Below are 26,658 nucleotides of genomic sequence, written 5' to 3'. Positions count from 1 at the left end.
ATGCACACTGCTGAACACACACACACACACACACACACACACACACACACACACACACACACACACACACACACACACACACACAGAAAACACACTTCGCCCTCACCATCACCTGCTGCTTGATTTACGGTGAGGCCTCATGGGAAAAGCATTAGCGGGAGAGATATGGTCGATAAAGAATTCCTAACAAAGGACGACACACACACACACACACACACTCCACCCCCATCCTACAACTTTACAGCATGCTAAAACTCCACAGAGAGCCCTGCAGTTACACCAGCAAATAAACTGCTTTACAGCCGGCTGTAACCATCAACAGGTCGCAGCTTCACACATGTCTGCACGAGGGAAACAAGAGCACTATCTTCTGTAATCAAATCCGCACATTAGAGAATATAGACGGACTCATGGTACATTTTCACTCCAAAAAGCACCGCAGATTAGCAGTAAAAATCATAGTAAAAACCCTCCCTCGTGGACTCACTGCACCATATCTGATCCGACCTGATGTGTGAGCTCACTGACGTTCAGGGAGATAAGGGTTTGTCTTCCACTGTAGCAGCAATAAGAGGAGATTTCACTCACATCTGTCTCCTAAAATGCCCTCGATGCTGTGTTTGGCCCTCCGGTCGCTCTCCTCCAGCTCCTTCCTCTCCAGCTCCTCCTCATCCTCCTCCTCGTCGCCTTTCCCCCCGAACTTACTCCGCATGGTGCGGCTGATGGAGCTCACTGCGTAGAACCGGTCAAAAAGGGGAAATTACAAAAAAGTATGTAGTTGTTTTTTTTGGAAAACAGTGATTGCACCTTGAAATAAATAACAGTGAAGTTGGGATAAGTCACTAAAAAAGTTGAAACACTTAAGTAATGGTAGTTTTGTTGAAATAATGTGTTTTTATAATTTTAGCCTATAATTGTTACGTTTTTTTAATTTAAAAAGACATTAAAATGTTCGTTTTGGCTGTATAATGAAATGGTACAAGTAATTATTTTACAAAATTATATGAAGTAATATATTTTTTGTTTCCATTATAATGTTCATTAAAAGTTTAAATCAACAAAATGTCTATTGTTTTTTTCTCCTAAAATACTCACTGTTAATTGGCACCGCTCTAATATATGACAGCAAATGGGCCATTGAAATATATGTGATTGAAAAAAGGTTTGAGTTTTGCTTTGAGTTGTTTAACTTAATCCTCTCCTAATTGGTAATCTTTTTTAGTGCAAAATATATAGGAACAAAAGTTCAACTGCCTTTATCATAATATGGTCAAAGTTCATTTTGTATGTCGAACATAAAATGAAGTAAAATATATAATACCAATAAAGCTTATAAATGAACATTTTTGACCAGGCTTTATGATAATATTGTGATTTGATGGTGATCATTTTGATTATTTCATGTCTGCCCTTCTTTACCTGAAGGCACGGTGTTGCGGTCACATATCCCATCCTTCAGTAATTTATCCCGAATCTCCCAGCTAAACATACCGGGGTTTTCCCGCTTGTAATCTTCTATTCTCTTGTCTACGTCCGGCGTGGTCCCCTGCTTCAAAAGGTCAGAAAAGTGGCACAGTTTAGTCACTGTGTTGTGGCCCTGGGGGCACAATGCGTGCAATGTCTCCAAAAAAACACGTTCATGGATGTTTGACAATAATGTAAGGATTTCACATGGAATCATGGCACATGTATATTCTCTATACCTTGGGTTTGCTGCCCCCGATGGCCCCGGGCCGGATGGAGCCGGTCTCCTGGTACCGGCACAGGATCTTGGAGACGCAGCCGTGAGAGACGCGCAGCTGCCGGGAGATTACGCACGGCCGGACTCCGTGGTGCGCCATCTCCACGATCTTATGTCGGATGTGGTTGGGCAAAGGTCTGCCGTTTATAAAAACTCCTCCGAGCTGGTTCACACGGCCTTGACCCAACGGGGTAGACACTACATGTTTAAATAAAATAAAAAATACGAGAGGTGAGGGTCACTTTGGTGATGATGATGTTATTGGACTTCAAAAAGCCCCTTATCTACCATCATATCATATAGACTGAAGCCGTGTGTTTTTAGCAGCTCTTAAAATGCTGATAATAAATTACATTTTACGCAATAACATATTATCATAATATGATCCCATTAAAGTTGTCTTTGGTGTCACCATGCTGTCCACAGAGGAGCTTCAACTGACCTTCAATATAACAACATAATAAAGAATTAAGCAGTGTGTTTTTTAACTGCTCCCAAACAGCTGATAATAAATGTGTTACATTTGTACGCACCATTATGACAAGAATGGTTCCATTAAATACGTTTTTATTGTATGCAATATTGTTAATAGCCTAATCATTTATAAAGGCTGCACGGAAGTGTGTTGCTAAACAAGAAATGGAAGACGATAGCTGCAAGAGTAATACAAAATAAATATCACAAAAACATGTAATTTCTGCACAAAGTTCGTGTTTTTTAAGCCGAGGTTTGGAAGAAAAGACTTTAGTGGCCTAAAAGCAACGCAGGCTACATAACTGTGTCAGTTCAGCTGCTGGACGTTTGAGTCCTGTAACTGAACCAAGTTTGGGTTTCTAAGGCGAGGTCATAAAAATATCCTAAACATAATATAATGTAAAAAAGTGGTGAGTTCGGCTGCTGAGAAGAAACTCTATTCGAGTCCCTGTTTCTTAGCAGAGGTGGAAAGAAAGCATGTGGCTTCACAAATGTGGCCTGCGGAGAAATGATAACTATTACAGAAGATCTCAGTTCAGATCTCAGTGAAAAGTCATTCTATAATCCTGGACCTATAACTGCACGCAGTTTTATTTTTGTGTTGAACAAACAAGTCTCTGGCTTAAAAATAAAAGGATAAATAGCCACAATATGTCAGTTCAGCGACTAAAATATAATCCTACGAAACTTGTACAACCATAACTGCAAAAAGTTAGTTTTTCTAATCCAAGATGTTGAGAGAAAGTGAAATGGTTAAATGAAAGTGACTTTAGCTCTGAAATAAACATCTTCTCTGAACATCCGGGGCTTCCTTTGGGTAAATGTGATGCCTTTTACCTTCCAGTGGGAAGCCACTGCGGGGGTAGTTCTGAGCCAGCGTGGGTCGCATCATCCTGGGGATTGACCCCGCCAACGCACTCAGTACCTCAAGCACCGCGGTGCCTTCAGGGACCTCCTCCTGCCGGGGAGACTGCAGTTCCAACACCGAGTTTGAAGCAGCAAAGTCGGCGTTGAAATCGCGTTTTCTCCGCCTGAGATGAAGCTTTCCTGGAGGTCAGCCTCCAAACAAAAAGGAGAAAATGGGATTTGTGTGGATGTTAAAAAGTAGTTTCCTCGGTTTAAATCGCCAGAATAAGGAGGTATTGGAAATGTCAGTGAAGCTGGAGGAATATATTGTTGTTGTTGTTGTTTGTTGACACCGGTTCAAAGTGAGAGCAGAGCGTCAAAAGTAGCGGAGCTCCTCTCGGTGCCCGGCAGCGCTCCTCGCTCTGATTGGTCGAGAGGGTTCAGTGCTGTGCGCGGATTGGCTGATGCTGGAAACTTTGTTCCAATCAGAGACGCTGTCACAGTTCCGCTCGGACGGGACAGGGCGTCAGTTCAGAGTCTCCGAAGGTCCTGTTTAACCGGCGAGGAGTCTCAGATAGCTGACTGTGTGTTGAGTCCACTGCGGGGAGGAAAGTGGGGCAGCACGTGACCACTGCGAGGTGAAATCATCTGGTTCATTTGCTAAGTATTACTATATTGCACGGACAGCCTGTTGTGAGCCGCATGCAGTAAATCACTTTCGATTCATTGTATTTTCCCCTCTATATTCAAAAATAAAAAAAATAAAAAAATAATAATAAAGGATAAACATGAAGATAAGACCAATGCAAGTTCAAGCGTATAACAAACTGTTTGCATGCATACACTCATAATCATATTTGTTCTCCCCATTCCTCTCAATATAGCCTACTTAATTTACAAGAAGGACACATATGGGAAAACGTATATAAAAATGCAAAAGGCAGCAATGACCAACAATAAAATACATGTAGAAATCCAAATACATTTAAGTTATGAACTATATAAAGAGTGCATATAAATGATACCACACAGTGTAATGTACAACAGACATTGAAAGCATTATTCTACTTACACATTATTTAAATAAACAAATAAATATCCAAAGCCGCACCAGCAATAAACTCAGCCTCAAAATAAAGTATTACAAAAAATAGTCCCAACTAAAACTGAGCATTTAAAATAGTTATTGTTGAGTTTTCTGATTGTTAGATGTTGAATTATAATTGCCTTTATTGTAATCTAAGAATCTATCGACAGAAAGGGTTATTTATGAATCAATTACAAAAGTGTAATGTATTTTTCAAACAAATGTAATTATCATTAGCCCTAAATTCCTGCATCTCCTTTTTAATGACTGTTTTAATTGACTTGTTCCTATCACATCCTTAATATAAAACCACACCTGTCTGTGGCATTAATCAATAATTCAGCTGGCAAATGACGCAACAACTCAAAAGGTAAAACTAGAGATGTGTCTCTTCGCTAAATTCACCCAAAACCCCGATATTCCACTATTTCTCCTCTTCTCGCCAACCTGTGCGTAAAGCCATCTGCAAACTTGGCGTATAGTGCATGCCATTGCACACGACCCCTAATTTGTGTCAACCCCCCCATGGCTTCATATGTGACACAAATGGTGCTAAAAGTGTGTGCAGCTCGAGGAATGTATTGTGTGTTCAGTCTGAGGGTCGCGCGCCTCAGCAGGGCGCGACGCCAGCGGCCGTAAAGCCAGTCTGAGGCTCTGCTGCAACAATATGGACCAGTGGGTGGGTGTGGGTTCATCCCCAAAATGTCTAATAATCAATGCTGTCCGCGCGCCCAAAAAGCAGAATGGAGAAGTCTTTAAAAGAACTCATGAGCATCCGTTAGTTCCTGATCAATCACTGAAGCAGAGGGCCAAACACAAGCTGGTTTTCTTTCAGCGAAACAGGAACTCCATCCTGTCGCTTTAGCATGTGAGTCTTTGCACTCATGCATGCACCACTATATTTTTTGATAAGTGATTCAACGTTATTTTTAGTTTTGAAAGGTTTATTAATCACCTGACACTTCCTCTGGAGTTTTAGTGACACCCGCGTGTTAAAAGAAAGTGATGAAAACATGACACAGCAGTTATCCAATCTTAAATAATAACCACGTGGGTTTGAACTTCAATACAATACAAAAAGAGAATCACTTATTTTCTAATAAACAGTAAAGGTATTGCTGCTTCGACCCTTCCTTACATCCGATACATGTAGATTAACATTATTGATATGGACATTATTTTTGTTATAGCAGCAGGTTATTCTACACGACTAAACAAAATAAATATATTTTTTAAGTGAAGAAATAATTACACATCAACAGTAGACAGATATATAAGCATCTGCTCTTCTTACCTTCTAATTGTTTTAATTTTACAATAGTTTTTTTTTTTTAATAGACATGTAATTCCTCTGCGTTTAACAACTAAAGCAAATTCAGTAAATACCCAATAACCAGTGGCGGTGTGGGACTAAAAATCAGCCCGGGACTCTCGACCGGCCATCTCGGTACCGCAAGTAAATACCGCTAGTACATTGTCGACGGGGGAGGGGGTGCGAGTGACTTATCCGACCGGCCCACATCGTCCGACCGGCCCACTTCAGTCCCGAACGTCCCGATGGCCAGTCCGCCACTGCTAATAACCCTACCTGGCAATAAACCTGACTCTGATACAACACACAATATCAAATATAAATGAATAAGTTAGACTACACTATAATACACCAAACTAATAAACCAACCAAGTCTCGCGTGAATTCGTGAAATGGTCACGTCATTTGTTCATCCATTGAGTCGCGCACATGTATGTTCCGTGAATGGTTTGAATTGACATGAAAAACATGAGGAAAATCACGTAGTGTGTTCAGGTCCAGGTAAATAAAGCACATTCAGAATCAGAATCAGAATCCGAAAGCCTTTTTGCTTTAAATGGTTAAATATTGATTCGTGATTAAACAAAGCTCCAAACCGACATGGAGTAAGGTTGAAATGTGAGTTAAGTCTCTCTGCAAGGAAACCCCTGATATCTTTAAGACCCGTGATAAAACTAAAGCTGCAACCCCCCAACACCTGATCTGACCTTTTTGTTTTTGCCCCCCTCCCCTCCTCTCAAACTCACCTATGGGTTTAACACAGTGTGAGGGGGGGTCCCTGTCATTCACCTTCATTCACGCACAGCAGGCTGAGCAGGTTTCAATGAACATTCAACTCTTTGAGAGACTTTGGAGGAAAGCACACTTCAAATGTGACTAAAAACTAAAAGCGCGCGGTAACAATGGAGAGAGGGGGGGGGGGGGGGGGGGGGGGGGGGGTGAGGGGTTTAAAATAAGCAGGAATAACCGGGGGGCTTTCACCTGATAAAGGGATAAAGAGGGTGTCATGAATTATTCTTATTAGTTTCTCTATCACTGATGTATTATGAGTGATAGAGCAGTGCAATGTAATGAAGTGTGTTTAATTGTATGTACTTCCAGTATATTTTGGGAGACAGTATTGTACTTTTTACTGCATTACCTTTATTTAACAACACTTTGCAGGTTCAAATGTATTAAAAAATATATATTATCTAATTAATTATTATGCATTAAGATATCCGGCATTGTACAAAGTCATTCAATTAAGCTCCATGTTTACAAGCTGCTAAATCAAATTGATGAACACTTTAATAATTACAATGCATTCATACAAATGTCCATTGTGCATAATGAGTAGAGTTTTTGAGTTTATTTGATCCCAACACTTTTACTAAAGTAACATTTTTAATAATTTAATTGTACTTGTAACATAGTATTTCAACACTTTGTATTTCTTATTGTACTACTAATATGTTCATTTTAACTTTAACTTTACTACATTTTAGAAGCCAAGTTTGTACTTTCTAACACACTTATCCCACAGCTTGAGTTACTTCACAGATTCAGATTACTAGCTGATAAAAAATCAACTAATAGGTAAATATGAACACACAATTATCGGTTAAAATATCTATATTAAGAAGCCCCGGCTTTACCAGCTATGATGAACACATGAATGCGTCATTAATCACGAGGTAATTCATTATATAACCAGCTTATCGAGTGCTTTTACTGTTTTGGTATTTATGAATATGCTATGTGGTTTGAGGACTCTTACTTGCAACAGAGTATTTTTTAGAATTAAGTGTGTCTCCTTTTACTTAAATCTGAGTACTTCTTCCACCTCTGAAAGCTAGGCTATAACAGGCTTCATGTGAATAAATCAAACGGCCACCAACACGTGGTTTGAGCAGTTTGAGTCCCAGAATAAATGATTATAAATACTATTTGCTTTGCTTTTGTCTTATTCCTCTTAAAGAAGGACACCGTCAGCCTCTCTGCGTACAAACGTGACGATTGGGGAGTCAGTCAGTGATCTTTCTGAAATGAGATATTAGAGCCAAGCAGGAGAAAGCAAAACAGAAAAGGGCAAATGGGAAACAGAGACAGGCATGATGCATACCTCGGCCTTTTCTTTAAAGCGACACTGAATCTGCGTGGCCAATCCATTACCGGAGGATGACATTCAGAGTCAGAAATCTCTCCTGATGAGAAATAAATGAGTTGCATCACATGCTGCGAGTGGGGGGGGTGGGGGGGGGGGGGGGGGGGGGCGTTCACAAGCACACATTTGTCAAATCAATTAGTCGACTTTGCACCCCGTGTTGGTGATAACTCGTGCAGAGATAACGGAGCTGTGATAGGCCCTTTAATAATAATGTATATTATGATGTACTGTGGAAGAAATCAGGACGAACCTTTAACGATGTCATATTGATACAGTGTCATTTTAATTTGCTTTACGTAGTTTTTATATGCAATAGTACTATTTGACATTGTGCAGCCCTTGACTTAATGTATCTCTATCCCGTCAGTGGCTCAGTCAGTAGGGGCTTGGACTGGAGCCGTAGGGTCGCCGGTTCAAGTCCCCGAATATGGAGTGTGGACTGCTACTTGGAGAGGTCCCAGTTCACCTCCTGCCCTGCCGTGGTGCCCTTGAGCAAGGGCACCGGACACCCCCCACTCCCATTGCTCCCTGGGCGCTGTACAATAGCTGCCCACTGCTCCTAGTACGAGCCTCCTGGTTCCATGATGGGTTAAAAGCAAAGAACACATTTCACTGTGTGCTCTGTGAGACCATTAAAGCGGGTCTCTGATTCTATCTCTCTGTATATATAACTTTTCGGATGTGTAATTGAGTAGATCATTTGTTTATACATAACTTAAAATCAGTAATATTTTTGTATATCAATTTGACACTGCTTAATTTTGTTTTGTATGATAACTCTCATGGTCAATTGTTGTATTATTTTTGTACACATTCGAAATAAATCAAATCACTTTTACACAGTTTATTTCCAGGAATATTTAGATATTTTTTTAACAACAGAAACAATATCTTAAACAAATACAAATAGCTCCTTACAGTCCTGCATTGGGATTTTACTGGAGCAAGAATACTGTATAAGATCATTTAATGAAAAACTATATATAGCTTAAAGTTTAAACAAAGAAAAAAAATGTTTGGTTATAATTGGAATATTTTACATTATTGGAATATAATAGTAAATTATTACAGAAGTTGGTTAAAGCTAATTTTAACAGCTTGTTGCACGATTGGACGGTTTATTTCAGCTTGTATATAAACGGACTGTAGGCTAAATGTTTTATTAATATAATCTTGACAGTCTTATAATACAGATAAACACAATGTGCAATATTTTCCACTAAAACATTGGAAAACCCTTGTGTTGTGTTCCTAATCTATGTTACCACCTTTCAAAGCAACTGCAATCCTACTTATTAAGACAAGTGTTATTCTTCTTTTTGAAAAGTAGGCAAATGGACCTCATTTCCACAAAATCCAACCTCATTTCTGAGGATTTACAAAAGGAAAACATATTGAACGATTTTTTCATAATTGACCCCTAAAAGACCACAGATGCTATAATTTGGAATAAAACCCAAACCCTAATGAAAGGGATCATATTTATACAACATAGTATACAAGTAAACGTGTTATTTATCTGGCACTAACATAAAATAAACCTTAATCCCAACATAAAAACATTCGGGAACAAATTGGACCCAAGGACCTTCATTTTAGGTTATAAGTGGCCTTATTTGTACTCTATAAAAGAATATAATGCATGTGTTACTAGCACTAAATCAATCAATCAATGTTTATTTATATAGCCCAATATCACAAATGTTACATTTGTCTCAGTGGACTTCACAGTGTGTACAGAATATCAGTATGACAATACGACAACCTCTGTCCTTAGACCCTCTGTCCTCAGACCCTCTGTCCTTAGACCCTCTGTCCTTAGACCCTCTGTCCTTAGACCCTCACATCGTAAAGGAAACACTTCCAGAGAAAACGCACAGTTAAAGGGAACATGGGAGAAACCTCAGGGAGAGCAACAGAGGAGGGATCCCTCTCCCAGGACGGACAGACGTGCAATAGATGCCGTGTGTAAATCCAAGAGATAATACATTTTACAGCATATAGACCGAATGTTAGGAAATGCATGTGTCTGTAATAAGAAGATGAATCCACGAGGATGTCAGCTACAATCCTGTGGGAGCCATCAGGGAGGTAGTTTGATGAGAGTCAGGCAGGACCGCAGGGACAGGTTCAGCCACGACTCGAAGTCCAGGACTCAGATCAGGATCCAGATCAGGACTCAGATCAGGACTCAGATCAGGACTCAGATCAGGACTCAGATCAGGACTCAGATCAGGACTCAGGTTCAGCCTCGACTCCGGATCCCGGCGTATATAGACACCAAAAAGAAAGAAATGTGGGGAAGCTGGGTTAATGGGAACATGAGAGTACACAGGTACAGACAGAGAGACGGAAGAAGTAAGGTGTCCCCCCACAGTCTAAGCCTATAGCAGCAAAACTAGGGGCTGAATCTAATCAGCCCCTAACTATAAGCTTTATCAAACAGCAAGGTCTTAAGCGCACTCTTAAAAACGGATAGGGTGTAAATAACAGCTTACATTTGAATAAAACCCAAACCTGCTGAAAGGGATCATACTTATACAACATAGTGTACAAGCAAACATGTTATTTCTCTGGCAGCGACATCAAATAAACCTTTATCCCGACATAAATACATTTGGGAACGGTTTAAATTTGACCCTTGGACAGCAAGAAGGTCAGGAGTCCAATATTCATCAAAGGTTATAAGTGGCCTTACTCTATACAATCCTATAATGCATGTGTTACTAGCACTCAATAACAGCTTAGAGGCTGAGCCTAATGGCTAATGAGAAGATGTTCGTCACTTCATCACAACACGCGTCTCAGTTTGGACTCAATTTGTAAACAATGTCTCAAACTATTCTCCAGAAATCAGTGTATCTGTATCTGATTTGAAATTACAGCCACGCTCTGAAACAAAAGGCTTCAGTGTTGTCTGAATAACATGAGAGTATGAAAAAGGGCCAGCTCTAATGTGACGGCTTTATGGAGCATGTGACTCCTGCCTCGTGTCCCGAATATAAATCTGTGGTTGTCGAGGGGACGGTTTGGGTCTCTTCTGTGTGAGGGGAAACATCTCGTGTTGAATGGGTTGATTAATAAAGTGCGGGAAATCTGTGTGTGGGATGTTTTGAAAGTGTGTTTACGTTTATTGAAGATTAAAGTAGAGGAATAAGTGCATTTAAAAACAGCCATTCTGCATTAAGAGTACTTTTAGTTTTGGTACATTCATACTTTTACTGAAGCAAAACAATGCATATTTCTGAACTATGGTATTACTACTTTTACTATTCCTACTTTTGGTAAATAAAGTATACTATATAGTTAGCGCATCAATAATTATAACACAAAAACGTAATATATACGATTAAGAAATTGGCCATACTACATAATAAGTACACATGGTACTTAAAGTATATTTCGATGCTTATACTTCTGTACTTTAACTTGTAACTGAGTATTTTAAACTGTAGTATTTGTACTCAAGCAAAACAAAGCATATGTCATTCCCCAGAAGCAGATTATTTTTCTGAACTATTGTATTACTACTTTTACTATTAGTACTTTTGGTAAATAAAGTATACTATATAGTTAGCGCATTAATAATTATAACACACAAATGTAATATATAGGATTCAGAAATTGGCCATACTACATAATAAGTATATATGGTACTCAAAGTATATTTTGATGCCAATACTCTTGTACTTGTAACTGAGTATTTTTAAACTGTAGTATTAGTATATTTTTCAAGTAGAATACATGAGAACTTCTTCCACTTCTGTGAAAGGTTTTGACAGCATGTAGCATTACCTGAGAACCAGCAGGGGGCGTATTCGATGCAGATAATCCTCAAGCTCTGAAAAATGCTTTAATATTGAATGTGATTCCAATTCAAAAATGTGTTGTGTTGTGTTTGCATACACATGAGCCTAATCATCAGTAAATACATTAAGAGCAAACCATTTCAACGTAGGTTTAATTGGATTAAATGCATTCTTGTTATATTCAGTTCTGTGTTTATTCAATTTCAAGTTCAATACTCTGTTTTTATTCATCACAAAGTGATCTGTTTTTGAACTGGTTGTGTTTGTGTTACTTCTGGGTTGTGACGCATTTAGTGTGACTTGTTGTGCATGGAAAGTGCTATAAAAATAAAGATTGATTGATTGGTTAATTGGTTGGTTTGTTAAAATGTCGGTTGGTTGTTTAATTGGTCATTAGGTTGGTTGGTCAGTAAGTCAGTCATTAGATTGATTGGTTGTTTGATTGGTTGGTCGGTCAGGCAGTCATTTGGTTGACTGGTTAATTGATTGGTTAATTAGTTGGTCGGTTGATCGGTTGGTCAGTCAGTCATTCTATTGATTGATTAATTGGTCAGTTTGTTAATTGGTCGGTTGATCGGTCGGTCAGTCAGTCATTCGATTGGTCGGTTGGTTGACTGGTCGGTTGGTCGGTCAGTCAGTCATTCGATTGATTGATTGGTTAATTGGTCGGTTGGCTGATTAATCATTTGGTTGGTCAATCGGTTCGTCGGTTAGTCTGGCAGTCAATTGATTGGTTGATTGATTGATTAGTTGGCTGATTGATTGGAAACACAGCCCACTGCTCTGAAACACAACTATCAAAGCAAAGGATATTAATGTTTCCTTTATTACTGAAATGTGTTTATGTATGTAAAACAGCACATAAGGAACATTTCTCTGTGCAAATACGTTTCAACAACAACCACAGAGTCTCATAAAAACCAACAACAATTTATAGGTCCTCTGAAATAAATATGCTTACATTTAACAAAAGTTTAACACCCCATTACTTGTGTCAAATAAGAGGGCGAAAGTGCATCGTCTTAAAGATAGGGAAGGGTGTAGCAGGATGATTGAAGCAGATTGAGGGGGGGTTAGGAGGTATATTGAATTGTTTTTGTTTATTCCCCTTGCAGTGAGGTGGGGGTACCATCAGTGTGAAAGGGCATCAAGTGCAAAACCACTATGGTGTCAAACGCATCTCACAATTTGATATTAAACACTAAAAAGGAAGTTTGGGGAGTGCAACAAGTGCTCCATGGCTGTCAAGGTGTTTCACTGCAACACAAGTATCACCTGAAGCCATATTGAAGAATAATACATTAATAATTGTATAGGTCGCAACGATTACATTTACCAACGCTTCAGAGTAATATTCATAATACTCAAGAAGCCCACTTTAGGGGCCTCTTCTTGCAAAACACTGTGTGATGAGGAGCAGATTCCACTTTCAGATACATTGTCCTTCTGCAGGGGAAACACATTGAAAGTGTAAAGATTTGAAGGGGAATTAGATCTGTGCAGTGTGTTATCGCAGATACTGAAATAACACAACTCTTCTCATATGCCTTTTTTCTCATTTTAGCAACAAAGCTCATGTTTCCAAAGGTAATTATGACTCCTGAAAACCCCAGAGGAGACAGAGTGACACCAGAACTGTTCAGCATGTCTGTTATACTATCACTGTTTATCAAGGAGACCAAGGTATCTATTCGGACCATTTCAGATGCAAACACGCATGCTTTTAAGTGTGAAAGGTGCCAGTTTTGGGAGGCAGCTCTATGTCGGAAACCCTGTTTTGTATCTTCCGTTGTTTAAGTGACAGAAAGAGGAAATCCCTGTGGCCGGTGCATGGGTTTCTATCATGATGAAAGTGAAGGTTTAATGACACATAACAGGGTCAAAGCTTTAAACACCATATATGTGCAGTGTTCAAAGAAAGCATCCTGCAGAATCAGCTTGGGTTGGAGAGGTCTCATTGAAAAAGGTGAACCAGAAGCACTCACCACTTCTCTGTGCACTATTTACAGTTTCTTTGTAATCCAATTACATAACCTGAAAATGAAATAAGTAAAAGTACAATCTTCCAAATTGTCGTGGAGGACAAGTAGCATGAAAGGGAAATGCTCCAGTAAAGTAAAAGTACCAATACTTCAGTAAAGTAATTGAGTCGTTTTTTTTAAACACTGTTCGCCCAAAACATCTGGATGCACTGATTTGGTCAACTGGGGGGGGGGGGGGGGGTGAAGGTTTACTTCCTGAAGCAACAAGGTGACTCACAATGAGACATAACGTCAATTATGTTTACAAAAGTGCCTTTCAGAAGCCTGTCATGCAGTAACGTTTCCAAGCGCAAGGTCAAAAACACAAGCTTTGTAAAACCTGGAATATGTGCCGTGTTCAAAGAAAACATCCTGCGGGAACAGCTGGAGCACACTTTGTTTTGAAAAGTGGTGTGGACACTTCTTTCAGATTTAAAAATGTTATGCATGCTTACAGTATTTGTTAGAAACACCTTATGACGTCTGAAGACTTTGCTTCGCTCTTCAATGTCACATCCGACACACGTGACATTGAAGAGCGAAGCAGAGAGAGATGTAAAATGGACATTTGGAAACGTCTTGTTAAAGTTTCTTATCGATGCATGGAAGTGTTGAGGTCATTTTAGAATCAGTATGCTCTTTTAGCGTTCTTTACTTATTTTTCTTTAACTAGTGCATTGTCTGTGCCCTGCTTCTAAAGCGGGATGTTTGATTCCCTATTTTCTATTCAAAGTTTACTTAAATTAGTCACATGTCTAAATTGCATCATTTGGGTTCTCATAACCCGACAGTGTTAGCGGACACAGAGTTCTGTGTTACATTGCTTTGTGCACGCTATTTCTCAAAACATATTTAAATTAAACTTTTAAAAAGTCGTAGGGACATTTCTCCAGCAGAAATGTGCACATTTAGTAAGGTCTCCAAGAAAAGGCTGATCCGGACTATTTACATTTCTTTTGTAACCCAATAACTGTGAGGCTTCTCACATAAACATACAAGCCTCCATAAAAAACAAACTCCACCCCCTGGAAAGTCAGAAGTGAACACACATCTGTACACAACACAACAGTGCTTTGTTGAGCTATGAGAGTGGACAGTGTATCATACAGTGAGTGGCATTGTGGGATATGCATATAATAAAGCAGGATAGTGGGGAGGGGGAGGAGGGAAACCCTGGAAATAAATTCACATTCAGTCATCAAAGCAACCACAGGAGCGTTCACTGTCAATCCACCACTTCAGGAAAAGAGAGTATCGAGGGGTCATCATGTCGGCCACACAACACGGTGTTTGCAATACTGATAAAAAGGCCATTTTGGACGATATTCACTCCTATATAAAAAGTAGAGGGCGCCTCAGCCCGCCGTCAGTCAGGCGTTTCTGCGCGAGTTGCTGGTGGCGGAGGAGCGGCCCGTCTCGTGGTCCGGTCTGTATTTGAGCCAGCAGATGAGCCATGTCACGACCACCGAGAACATGGCCAGGATGCTCGCGACCGACAGGCAGATGGGTCCCGCGGGCGAGGGGGGGGTGCTGTGGCTGTGCACGAAGATCAGGCCCATGAACAGCAGCACGAGCATGGACAGGAAGGAGAAGATGACGCACACGCAGCCGGTGGTCAGCGCCACCCTCTTGCAGCTCTGACAGCTGTCGTAGCGCACCGAGTCCTGCGAGAGGGTGGTGGCGGTGGACACGGTGCCGGTGGTGGACGGGGTCGCCTGGCTGACGCTGCTGTACGTGCCCTCCTCCCGGCGGAGCGCGAGGAGAGCCGGGTGAAGCGAAGGGGGGAAGGGAGGCAGCGCGTCCTGAGGCAGAGGGTCCGAGTCCATGTACAGCGGGAAGTCCTCCGTCACCTTGGTGTTGTTGGGCAGGTTTTGTATCCGGTAATCCGGCACGGGGGTCCGGTGGCGACACACGGGGCAGCTGATGCGCCATGGCCGCTCCTCGCGCAGATGGAGCGTGTTCAGGCACTCCTCGCAGAAGGTGTGCAGGCACTCGAGGATTTTAGGAGCGCGGCGGTCAAGGTCGAAGTAATTGTAGCAGATTTTACACTCGTACTCCTCGTAGGGGAAGGCAGCGGCGCACGAGGGGGGCTCCGCCGGGGCGCGAGGAGCCACATCTACCTCTGCCATGTCATCTTTCGCCATGCACGCGCTCTCCGGTGAACACAAAGGGAGCTCGCAGGACAGATGCTGATGACGGTGCACGTCTCTCCTCCCGCCCCCCCCCTCCTCCTCTCATTGAAACGCCATCATCCCCGTGGACAGTGTTGTTATTATCACCCAACCCCCCTACACACACACACACACACACACACACACACACACACACACACACACACACACACACACACACACACACACACACACACACACACACACACTCTGCTTTATGAACAGGCTGTTGCTTAGATAAGCGGTTTTAAAATAAAAAGCGGTCATATAATGATTGGCAGTGTGTGTGTGTGTGTGTGTGTGTGTGTGTGTGTGTGTGTGTGTGGTGTGTGTGTGTGTGTGTGTGTGTGTGTGTGTGGTGTGTGTGTTGTGTGGTGTGTGTGTGGTGTGGGGGGGGGGGGGGGGGAGATAATGGATGATGTAATGGCGGTGACTCCTCATCCAAGGGGGGGCAGTCCCTTTAATGGGTTGTTGTTGTTGTTGTTGCTTTCAGTGCTCTGTTTAGCAGTTCTCATATAACATTTTAGTACTGCAGAAATATAGAAATACTCTATTACAATCTAAAGACAAAGTACCAAAGTATGCATTACAATAAACTTAAAGCACCAAAACCAAAATCACTCATTATGCATCATCTTCGAAAAATAAATATAACATCACTTTGTTATCAGTGATCCATTAATGTGTCATTTTAATAATGACTTCCCATCACTGGTTGTAATCACGTCAGAATCATCCGGACGCACTCATTTGGTCACTGTTTCCTAATTCTCTGCTTCCTGTTAGAGCATCCGAACCCACAGCGAGACGTTACATCAGAGGAGACTCATGGGACTGAATCATTATGAAAAGAGCTTCATTTGGCTCTATGGTGATTCTTTTTAAATGTCATATATTATGTACTTGTCTTGATGCTTTTAATATTTGGTTGTAAAGCCCGTTGGATTGCCTTGTTGTTAAAGTGTGTCATATTAATATGCCTCGCCTTGATAAAGGAAGTTAACATTTATTCATAAATCATCGCAGGATCACGTCGAGTGGATGTAGAAAATGGGTGTTTTAGAATTGTACCGGGTCATTCTACAGAAAAGGTGGAAGTGCTGTCACTTACTTTTACAGACACCAAAATACATGACGTTGACCTAATACTCACATTCATTATATATGTTGAATAAATAGAGATTGTCTTTGCAATGGTACTAAATACAAAATAAATAAAAAATGGTTTTATACGTAAATTGCAATTTATTTAAAATGCCAAGTTCAAGGAACTGCCTTGTCACTTTGATCATACATGGAAGTGGAGCCTTTAATTTAAAAGATTTTTTTTTCAATAAATAAATCTAATTTATATTTACATAACATTACAAGCATTAGCATTAGCATAGGCTAACACTGAAATGGTGAAAAAAAACGCAAATTATTATTAATAATATCAAATAAATGTCAGTCACCCAAGATGACGTCATTGGTGTTACTGCTACACAAAACGCTTTTATTTTGAAATAATGTACTATCTCTGAAGTGCCTCCTGTAACAAGAGATCATTTGAGGCAGTGGACAAAGACATAAAGAAAGTCAGATACTTCTTACTTTGTTTGTTAAAGGTGTCATTTTATCTTAAAATGTTACATGCGTCTTTCAAGTCTGTCATTAGTGTTACTCATTGCATAGCCCTCGGGGTGAACATTGGAATGGGAAAATGTATTGTATTGAAGAGTTAAACAATTTTGATATTGACTGAAGCCATATTTGGTCTGACACATGGCAGCCATTTTGTTAAAATGGTAGTGTTTTCTCCAAATTGTCACTGGTGTTACTCTTCTTCTGTAACACGTAACACCAGTGACGTTCCTATATAAATAAGCTTTGTATAAAGTATAAAAATAATTAAAAACATTAAAGTACTTTAGCTCTACTTGTTGTGGATTCATCAAGTTAAGAGTTAGTTATTGCTATTTAACAGGTTTTACATGTTTTTAGAAGGAATATATTTCAGCAGATTTGTATCACCCAGATTCCACCTTTTCTGTAGAATGACATATGAATGAATGAATGAATCCTAGATCAGGTCTCTAGTCATTGTGCGCTCAAAGTGCACCAGATTGAAGCATTTTACTTTAAAATGTTCAAAACAATCTTCGATAGGGGGCACACCCCCAGACCCCCCTAGAGGATGTGACCACCCCCCAATTCAAACATGTTCATACAATAATGAATACATTTGAAGCCTTTTTGATGTAACCAACATGTCAATACGTTTTTGTTTTTGTAGTGAATTTGTCTTTTGTAGAGATTTTTCATTTATTCTTTATATATTATATTGTGTATTCCTTGGATACTCTATTGATCTGTATCTTTTCTACGATTCTCTGGCTGGGGCCAGCTAAAATCTGGCCTATAGCAGCAAATTGTCTCGAACCGGCCCGATGCTTACAAATATTATCAGTAAATAATGTTTTATGTATTAATCTAGTTCGATATGAGAATATAACTAAGATGGCACCGCGGATGGCTGTTGTGGTTTGTCTTGTTTTCTGTGTTGATTCAGTTTTTACACTTTTTTATCATGGTTTTATTTTTATGTATGTATTTTTATGTATGTATTTTTATGTATGTATTTTTATGTATGCACCAAAAACACCAAGACAAATTCCTCGTATGTGTCGACCTACTTGGCAATAAACCTGTTTCTGATTGTGATTGATCCCTTGCTGGAATACAACTACTTACAAATATTGAAACTGAAAATGTCCACCTTCGACAGATTCAACAAAAGAGTGATGAACACATGAATACATCAATAAATATAATTAAATAACATGACAATATTAATCTAAAGTGCGTCCAGATTTCTTTATTTTTATACTAATTACATGTTTCTGAATAAGTGAGCATTTGACTGCAGGATAACAGAGTATTTATACACCATAAAAGTACTGCACATGGACTGTTCAAAGTGACGTGTTTTATGGCAGGAAAAGCACAGAAAGGCCATTGACGGAGCTGGAATGATGTCAAAGCCCGGGGTTACATCTGAATGATCACGCTGCACTGTGCTTCAAACTGAAACCCTCTGAAGTGGATGGCGATAAATTCTTAGTGACAGTTGTACTCCTTTAAAGTTTACATCAGTGTGAGAACACATCAGTCCTGATATGACATCTTTAAGACAGGTCAAAGGTCCCAAGACAGTTTAGCTCAAGATGATATACCAGTCTGGGATAAAAGTGGAGAGAGTGGATGACTTGATATTGTTGCTATCCAAGAAAATACATATCTATGATGAGTTAGAGACAGGGACGTGCACAGGTACGGGTTATTGTTGCCCGGGCAACGGCCCGTTTGGCCTTTCTGGCTGACCTGCCCCTCTGGAGAGAGCGAGAGTTTGATTTTCTTTTTTCTGTTGTGGCCGAATCAACATGATGAGCCCACAATTAGTATTGTAGCGTCTCGCTGCGGGAAACACACTTTGTCAGCGCTATCATCTGCCGGTGCGTTGAGACCACCTCAGTGTCGGATTTTGGAAACTTGATTTTGAGTTGTCTCATGGCAGTTAGGGTATAAGGGACAAACCAGGGGACTTTACCTTTAAATAAGTTACAATTTTCAAAAGGTCTTATGTTTTTGTCGGGGGGAGGCCCTTTTTCCAGTTTAGAGCAATAGCCCCTCCAAATGTCTGAGCACGTCCCTGAGACACTTATTGGATCAGTGGAGAGGATTATGGAGTCATTTTACAGCTCGAGTGTCAGGACCTCGACACAAACTGATGAACCCAAATGCACGACCAGAGACAAAGTCTTGAACATAAAAACATGTATATTCATACAGTGCAGGTAATCCCTCTTAACAGAGTAATAATAATAAATTATATTTCTATAGCGCTTTTCTTGAACCCAAAGACGCTTTACATTTGGGAGGGAGGGTAGACAAACAAAACAAAACCTACCTAGAGTAGGTGGTGGAAAAAACAAAAGGCGCTCACAAGGAGGAAAAAACTAGCGTAACAAAAAGAGGACTTAATAAAAACTTAAGCCTAACAAAATAAACCAAATTAACAAAACCTGACATGAGAGAAAGCGAAGGTTGGCTGTGCTGAAGGTTGGCACGACCATTCGGGGAAACAAACACGACGAACTGACACAGGATAGGGGAGAGACAGGACTGTTTAAACATGAGGTGAGTGGGGACAGGTGGAAACAATCAGGGGCGGGGCAGACGCTGATGAAGGCGGGAAAAACACACAGGGGGTGTTTCTCAATGTCGAGGAAGGCTGCTCCAGAGCCACTATTTCAAGCATACTACGTCATTGAGTCCCGCCGAAGGACTGTTCCAATGTCCAGCATTCTTGGAATGCTACCGAGCCCGGCGTACTTCGTTTGGAGAAATGTCGAGGCTGCACATGTGTAGACTCCGCGGTCTTAAAATCCCCACAATGCTTTGCGCACGGACCAATTTCCCCAAATCTGTGGTGGAAAATGTAAGGCGGGGCGTCTCATATGAAGCACACCTGCACACTTGCTCGCCTGTTCCACTCTTCGTTTTCCGAATGCCAGGAAGGATTCTTGCCTCGCTTCTGAAGCAAGACGCTCGGAAGACATGTGCTACCAAGCAAGCGTACTCGACATTGAGGGGGAGGAAGAAAACAGGGCTTGAAATGAAAGACAAAATACATAAACTAACACATTTGACGAGACACAACATCGAGTTACCTTTAAAGGCAGTGGCGGGCCGTGCATTTCACACCTAGGCCTTCAGTGATGTCCGACACAGTCCTACCTGAATTATTGTTTGTGGACAGGTGGTAATGCAAGTCTGTGTTGTTCTCAGCAAGCAAAGAAAGAAGCTCCACGTAGTTTCCTCTGTTTCTGGACTCGGCGCTTTCATCATGTCCCCTAAATGAAAGTTCCTGTTTACCCAAAAACAGGACACAATCAATCAGTCTTTTCAATATTTCCCTATTTTTGTTCACCCTTTCGTTGTGGAGCTCCGTTTCCCGTCGCACTTGTTCGTTGAGCTGTAGATCCACTCGGGTGTCCCCAAAGGTTTTCAAAAGCACCATTGCTTGTAAGTGCCCAGCCGTGCTTTGGTGTCTCGTTGCTGCCTTGGTTAGACAACTCAAGTTTGCAAATCCAGTGTGGCTCCAAACACCAAATCGATCATTTGCAAATAGCAGGCATTCCCAGCAGTACAATTTGCAGTGCCTCTCGGAGGCTGTGAGCCAGGCGTACCGCTCGTAGTTAGTGATTTGAAAGTGGCGGACAAACCCTTTCCCCCGCTGTGATAGGCTCGCTAGCGTCGGGGTTGGCCGTTCTCTTCTCACAATGTCTAGCTTTTCTTGAAAAGTTCGTCTTGAAAATGGCGTTGTAATTATATCTGCGACCAAATCGATCTCTTCTCCTTCAGCCATTGTGGGTTGAAAAAAAACAGCTTGTAGAAATCTACACAAATTAGCTCGTTCAAATTCAAGTTCAGTTTGCTAGCTCTACATAGCTCTGCCTCTCAATAGTGCGTATCCAATCAAAAGACGTGCACGTGCTGACGTCATCGTACGCCTGCTAGCTGGCCCGTTGTCGCCAACTCAAAATCTGATTGGTTAACGCCACAGTTTTGTTTCCGTTCACTTTAAGCTACAGGCGCCCGCACTGTTGATTCTGAAGGCCTAAGGGCAGATTTCTTGGACCCTGGCAACACATTATGGCTGAAATATGATTGGATAAAAGCTCTAACATAAAGGCCAGCCCTCCAAATCTTGTTCTGAGGCTGGAAGCAGCGCAACCAAGAGGAAAGCTATGAAATGAAAAGAATAGACTATGGGGAATAATTTAATACATATTTGTGGAAAAAATATATCAAAATTAAATTTATATTCTGATGATGTTTAGGCCAGCAGAGAAGGCCTTGCTGGCCCTGACGGCCCACCACTGTTTAAAGGTAAACAGCATCATCCATTTCACACCGGCATTACATTATTCTATACTGAATTTGCAGAGTTTATGGTCAAAGAAATGAAAAAGTCAGCATTTCACTGCCTGAGTTTTTTGTTAAATCAAAACATTGCACGATTACAATTGCTAGGAGGTATTTTATTTTGTTGGCATGTGTACACTACAACTTGCTGAAGAAGATAAATACGGCCTGCAAAGTGTCCCAAGAGTCATCTTTTCAATAATGGTGTTTGGAGATTCATCTGGAAATCGGCAAACAATTAGTGGATCTCGTCGTTGTTGTTTTGAAGCTTGGTAGTGTTGATAATGCTTCACTCTTAAGACTATTGCTGCCTTATCACACAAGACAAGCAGTTTTCAGTGTATTTGACCTCAGAAAGCTCTGTGTGTGTGTGTGTGTGTGTGTGTGTGTGTGTGTGTGTGTGTGTGTGTGTGTGTGTGTGTGTGTGTGTGTGGTGTGTGTGTGTGTGTGTGTGTGTGTGTGTGTGTGTGTGTGTGTGTGTGTGTGTGTGTGTGTGTGTGTGTGTGTGTGTGTGTGTGTGTGTGTGTGTGTGTGTGTGTGTGTGTGTGTGTGTGTGCTCAAACTACATGGGATGGCCACAATAATAGGAACATATTGTTGAGATGAAAAGGAAAAGGAGGAAAGAGGTGTTCACTTTATATTTTGGGTGTTAACTATTGAAATCAGTCAGAGCTAAGTGATCTTGTTCAAAGTTCAATAAATACAATTCCTCAATGAAAACAAATAAAAAAAACATTGCACTTATAGGTAATTAATGTATATTTCCATCATATCTCATAGTAAACAATGTATTTGAATCCCACACCAGCCTAGTTCTACTTCCTCTCCTTACACTTTAATACACGTCTCATCAATGTTAAGAGATACACAATATAAATACTGAGTGATAACACCTGAAACCATCCCAGTGTGTCTAAGGACCAATGGATTACTTCCTGTCGTGGAGGCCCCGCGCCCTCATGTAACCCCGCCCCCTTTACACACACCTGCAGCCGCACCTGCCCACACACACCTCACCTCTCCGGCTCAGGAAACACACAACACACAACACACACACACCTCATTATCTCCCCTCTCCCCCCGGATATGCGCGAGCTGCTCTCTTACCTGCACGAGCCGGAGCTGGTGGCCCGGTTCCAGAGGCGATGCGGACTCTTTCTGGTCCGGGACCCGCATCACGGTCCACAGAGGAAGAGAGAGCACGCTGCGGACGAAGCACGTGCACAGCGGAACGGAAGATGGGACCACCAGGATAATAATTCTAATTATGAAATCCAACAGAATGGATGTGCTGTTAATGTGAGTCTGAGTAAACACGCATTTTTCATATTCAAAATAGAAACCAAACATCATGTAAGGAAACATTTCCTAAATCGTGTGGCACTAAAAAAACAAGTTTAGCATATTAAAGAGCCTGGTTTGCATTGTTTGTTTAATTAAGGAGGTAATATTGACACGCATGCGTACTACTGCTAATAACATGTTAAAAGGAGCATGTCAAATCTTGAAATCTAGAAGAGGTAAAAATGCAACATGTGTACTATTGTAGATAAAGTATTAACAAGACTATGTATTTTCTTAATGTAGGAAGTTAGTTACAGGCAACAGGTTTTTTAGAGTAAATATCATATTTAAATAGTAATGTCAAGTCTTGAAATCTAGCAAGTTAGAGGTAAACAGGTGTACTAGAGTACGTATTCAAATGACATGGGTCAATTCTTGAAATCTAGGAAGTTAGAGTAAAAGGCAACATGTTTCTAGTGTAAATATCATATTTAAGTAGGCTACATGTCGGTTCTTGAGATCTAGGAACTGACATGCCGCGTGCAGGAACTAGAAAGTAAGGGATTACAATTAGATGCGAAGCAAAGTGCGACTGGATTTTCTCGTTCGTCCGGGTGTGTCTGTCACCAGATCCTCATCCAAACACAGATCAGACCGCGTGGGAAGTTTACATTCTTCCGTCTCTCTGTTTTTACGCAAAGTGTTTATTCAGGATTATCAGGATGAAGATTAAACAAGGTCAAGCTACTTACAGGTTTATAAGATCCCTTGATAATGTGCAGGGTGGAGTCCGGCATATAAATAGTTGAATTAATCTAAAAACAGCAATGATTGGTTCCTAAAATGCTCATGTAGCTTCAGTATTATATCAGGGCCATCAAGTAAATGTAGGAACTGAGACATTGTTATAGAAGAATGAGTCGTAATATAAAACTATTCAAGGGTAGCCTACTTCACCTGTAAACACAGTTAATGTGTAATGTGTGTGTTAACCCTGGCATTATGTGATATATTGACCGGGGTTATCTCGGGTTGGAAACTTTAGATCCATGAGAGAAAGGCTACTGGCTGTTTTTTTACCTGTATTACTTAAGAGTTATAAGTATACTTAACATGTGATGTGGTAAGAGAGACATTATAAACATGTGACGTGCAATAAGCATAATATTGTGCGCTTCTTTAATCAATTAAAAAGATCAATTCAAGACATGTTGACATGCTGGCTGTTTATAGAGGAAGTAGAGATGATGTGAAACAGGTGATTTTAACCGACACAGGGTGTGGCTGCTGCTTGTTGATATTAATCAGAAACCGTTTAGGACAGTCTGACATCTAAGAATATCAGTTTAGGTTTTAAATGTAGGATTGTTGATACAACAGCGGTATGTTTCCTATATGTTATCTAAAGATAGCGATCTCAAAAGGTTCACACATACATTAGGATGACGGAAAGCGTCTATGTGATACAGATAGGGCTGTAACCAGGGCAACATGAGCACCAACATACAGTATAGCAATTAAAAAGGCTACACTTTTTGCATTTGTTTTATGTCCTATATTCATGTCGCACTGTTGGAGGAGCCTGACTTACGTTTTCCATTGCCATATCGAAACTGTAGCTTTTGTGCACATGACAATAACGCCTTGAATCTTCTGATGACACAGATTATTAGAAATATCTATAATAAATAGATAATAAGCCGATTCAGATTGGGGTTTCCTCTCCTTCGCCAACGTAAGAAGTGGCTCTTTTCCATTTACCGACAGAATTAAACCACTTTCTGTCCATCATAGCTTCTGATATGCATGACATCAATGCGCACATTGTACACAATATCTGTTTTCTTTTTTTGTATCACTGCCGAATTTTATTCTATATTTTATTCCATTTGACTCCATTCTATTTCTATGTAAATACTGCTATATTTTACTATATTCTTTTAATTATGTTTTAATCTTATTATAGTTTTCTTTAAAAAGTTCTCTATCTTTGTTTTTACATTTTTGTTTTACTTGTATGTATGCACCATGACATCAAGTCAAATTCCTTGAACCTACCTGGCATTAGAGCGGTGCAGGGAAGACGTGTTTACCCGGAAGTAAGCTGCCGGTTCCCTCGACACAAAGCGATGGGATTTCTCCAGAGGATTTAGGAAAATAGCTGGAAATAAGGTCTGTGGAAAACAAACCTGTTTGATAAATGCACGTTTTGTTCAGCCGGATAATCTCCACATGTCTACCCTACTTTTAGAATGTTCGAATCATAAATCTAGCGTTAACATTATGCTATAAAGGAACTACAGCCGAGTCCAGCAGCGCGACTTCAACGTCACGCCAACTTCAGATCCATATTCAAACACACAGATTCTAAATGGAACGAGTTGAAGCGTTTGTTTGAACACTTTGCAGGAGGCAGGGACTTGCTTTCAAGCAGAACAGAAACTAACTTAGAGGAGTGTTTACGTGTTCGGCGTAATGACGTACAACGGCCTCCACGACTTCTGTAGTCCTATTCAGCCACTTGGTAACAACCATCGTTTCTCAGACACGTCAACTCTTCAGAAATCACCAGCGGGGTCACTGCTGATGGATTTAATGTCGTAGAACAAAACGTGATCCGTCTCTTCAATGTGTCTCAACCACAGACCTTATTTCAGCTACTTTCCTAAACCCTATGGAGAGATCCCATTGGCTCTGAGACGAGGGAACAGGAAGTGGAGAAATGCTGACTCACTTCCGGGTTTTAGGACTCGTCACTGCACCGCTCTATACACCCGATTCTGATTCTGATATAATAGCTTATCTGGTATATTTCTCTGTGACGAGGCCCCTGGTCTGAAGGTATCTTGTGTTTCCTCTCTCCTCAGTTCGAGGTGAGAAACCGGTTTCTGCACGTCCTGTTCCTGGTGTCTGCCGCTCTGGGTCATGAAGTCTTCTACATCACCTGCCTGCCCTTCGTCCACTGGAGCCTCGACCCCTTCCTGTGCCGACGCCTCGTCAACATGTGGACCGTAAGTCACGTAAATGTATCCTCTTTGTTTCATACTCTTTACATTCCACATCTTCTTCATATTGTACGAGTACACCGTCTTTGAATTCTTCTTTGTGTTTGGATCCTTCCTCAGATTCTTAGGAGACGTTTTCTCTGCATTGTTCTTCGTATTACTCTTCTTTGTGTTATTCTTGTTTTAATTCTTCTGTGTGTTTTCTTCTTCCTTTCTTCGTATTCATCTTCCCTTCCTTTGTTTTAAAAATCTTCTTCTCCTTCGTCTTCCATTTCTTCTTCTTCTCTGTCTTCTCCTTCTCCCTCAGTCTGATGCTCCACAAAGCCACCTCTCTTCTCTCTTCTGCTCTTCATCTCCGTCTCTTCACCTCTCAACCTCCTTTCATCCTCCTCCCCTCCACTGACCTGTCTCTGACACCATGTCCATATCCTCCGGCCATGAGGGGTGGGGGGGGGGGGGCACAGGGTCCAAGCCCCTTGACACGATGAGAGGCCACACATGAGGACGTTAGAGGGAGAACAAAAACGTCCATGATCTCCTCTTCAGATGTTTAGCAGAATCCGCCACATTACGATACAAGACCCTGTAAATGCGTCAAATGCGGCGTCTTGAGGGGGTTTCCCGACATGTCGTTGCAGTAAATTAAAGGGTGTTTCATGTTGTCGTTGCTGTGGACCTTCTTAATCTACCTTCTTTGGGGGCCCCTTCTGGTCCGGGGCCCCGAGCAGTTGCCTGGCTTGCCTGTTCGCAAGCAGCGGCCCTGCGCCCAGCTCTATTCCAGTTATGGGG

The 26,658-nt window shown here is 41.0% G+C and overlaps 3 protein-coding genes across 4 annotated transcripts; 1 reads left to right on the top strand and 2 right to left on the bottom strand.

Moving 5' to 3' along the window:
- Positions 1-507: 507 nt before the first annotated feature.
- Positions 508-3,411, bottom strand: LOC117535384 (paired box protein Pax-3-B-like). 2 transcript variants are annotated; one of them, XM_034199827.1, is made up of 4 exons: positions 3,053-3,411; positions 1,704-1,939; positions 1,420-1,546; positions 508-732 (listed from the first exon to the last, which is right to left on the bottom strand). In XM_034199827.1, the coding sequence occupies exons 1-4, from the start codon at positions 3,105-3,107 to the stop codon at positions 581-583; spliced, it is 570 nt and encodes a 189-aa protein (XP_034055718.1). In that variant the 5' UTR covers positions 3,108-3,411; the 3' UTR covers positions 508-580. The 2 variants fall into 2 exon arrangements, with proteins under 2 accessions (XP_034055718.1, XP_034055719.1); XM_034199828.1 differs by having other exon boundaries at positions 568-732; positions 1,492-1,546.
- Positions 3,412-12,226: 8,815 nt separating this feature from the next.
- On the bottom strand, positions 12,227-15,669 carry LOC117535382. Its single transcript, XM_034199824.1, has one exon. The coding sequence runs from the start codon at positions 15,581-15,583 to the stop codon at positions 14,810-14,812; it is 774 nt and encodes a 257-aa protein (XP_034055715.1). The 5' UTR covers positions 15,584-15,669; the 3' UTR covers positions 12,227-14,809.
- Positions 15,670-22,591: 6,922 nt separating this feature from the next.
- On the top strand, positions 22,592-25,890 carry LOC117535383 (sphingosine-1-phosphate phosphatase 2-like; the record flags this gene model as incomplete). The annotated part of the gene is made up of 2 exons (XM_034199826.1): positions 22,592-22,879; positions 25,732-25,890. Coding segments are annotated over exons 1-2 (372 nt in total), but the record flags the coding sequence as incomplete, so codon positions are not given.
- Positions 25,891-26,658: the final 768 nt, after the last annotated feature.

This window comes from Gymnodraco acuticeps, unplaced genomic scaffold, assembly GCF_902827175.1.
Source record: "Gymnodraco acuticeps unplaced genomic scaffold, fGymAcu1.1, whole genome shotgun sequence".
NCBI classification, from domain to species: domain Eukaryota; kingdom Metazoa; phylum Chordata; class Actinopteri; order Perciformes; family Bathydraconidae; genus Gymnodraco; species Gymnodraco acuticeps.
The sequence above is the reverse complement of the archived record's forward strand: the minus strand, read 5'-3'. Positions and strand labels throughout refer to the sequence as shown.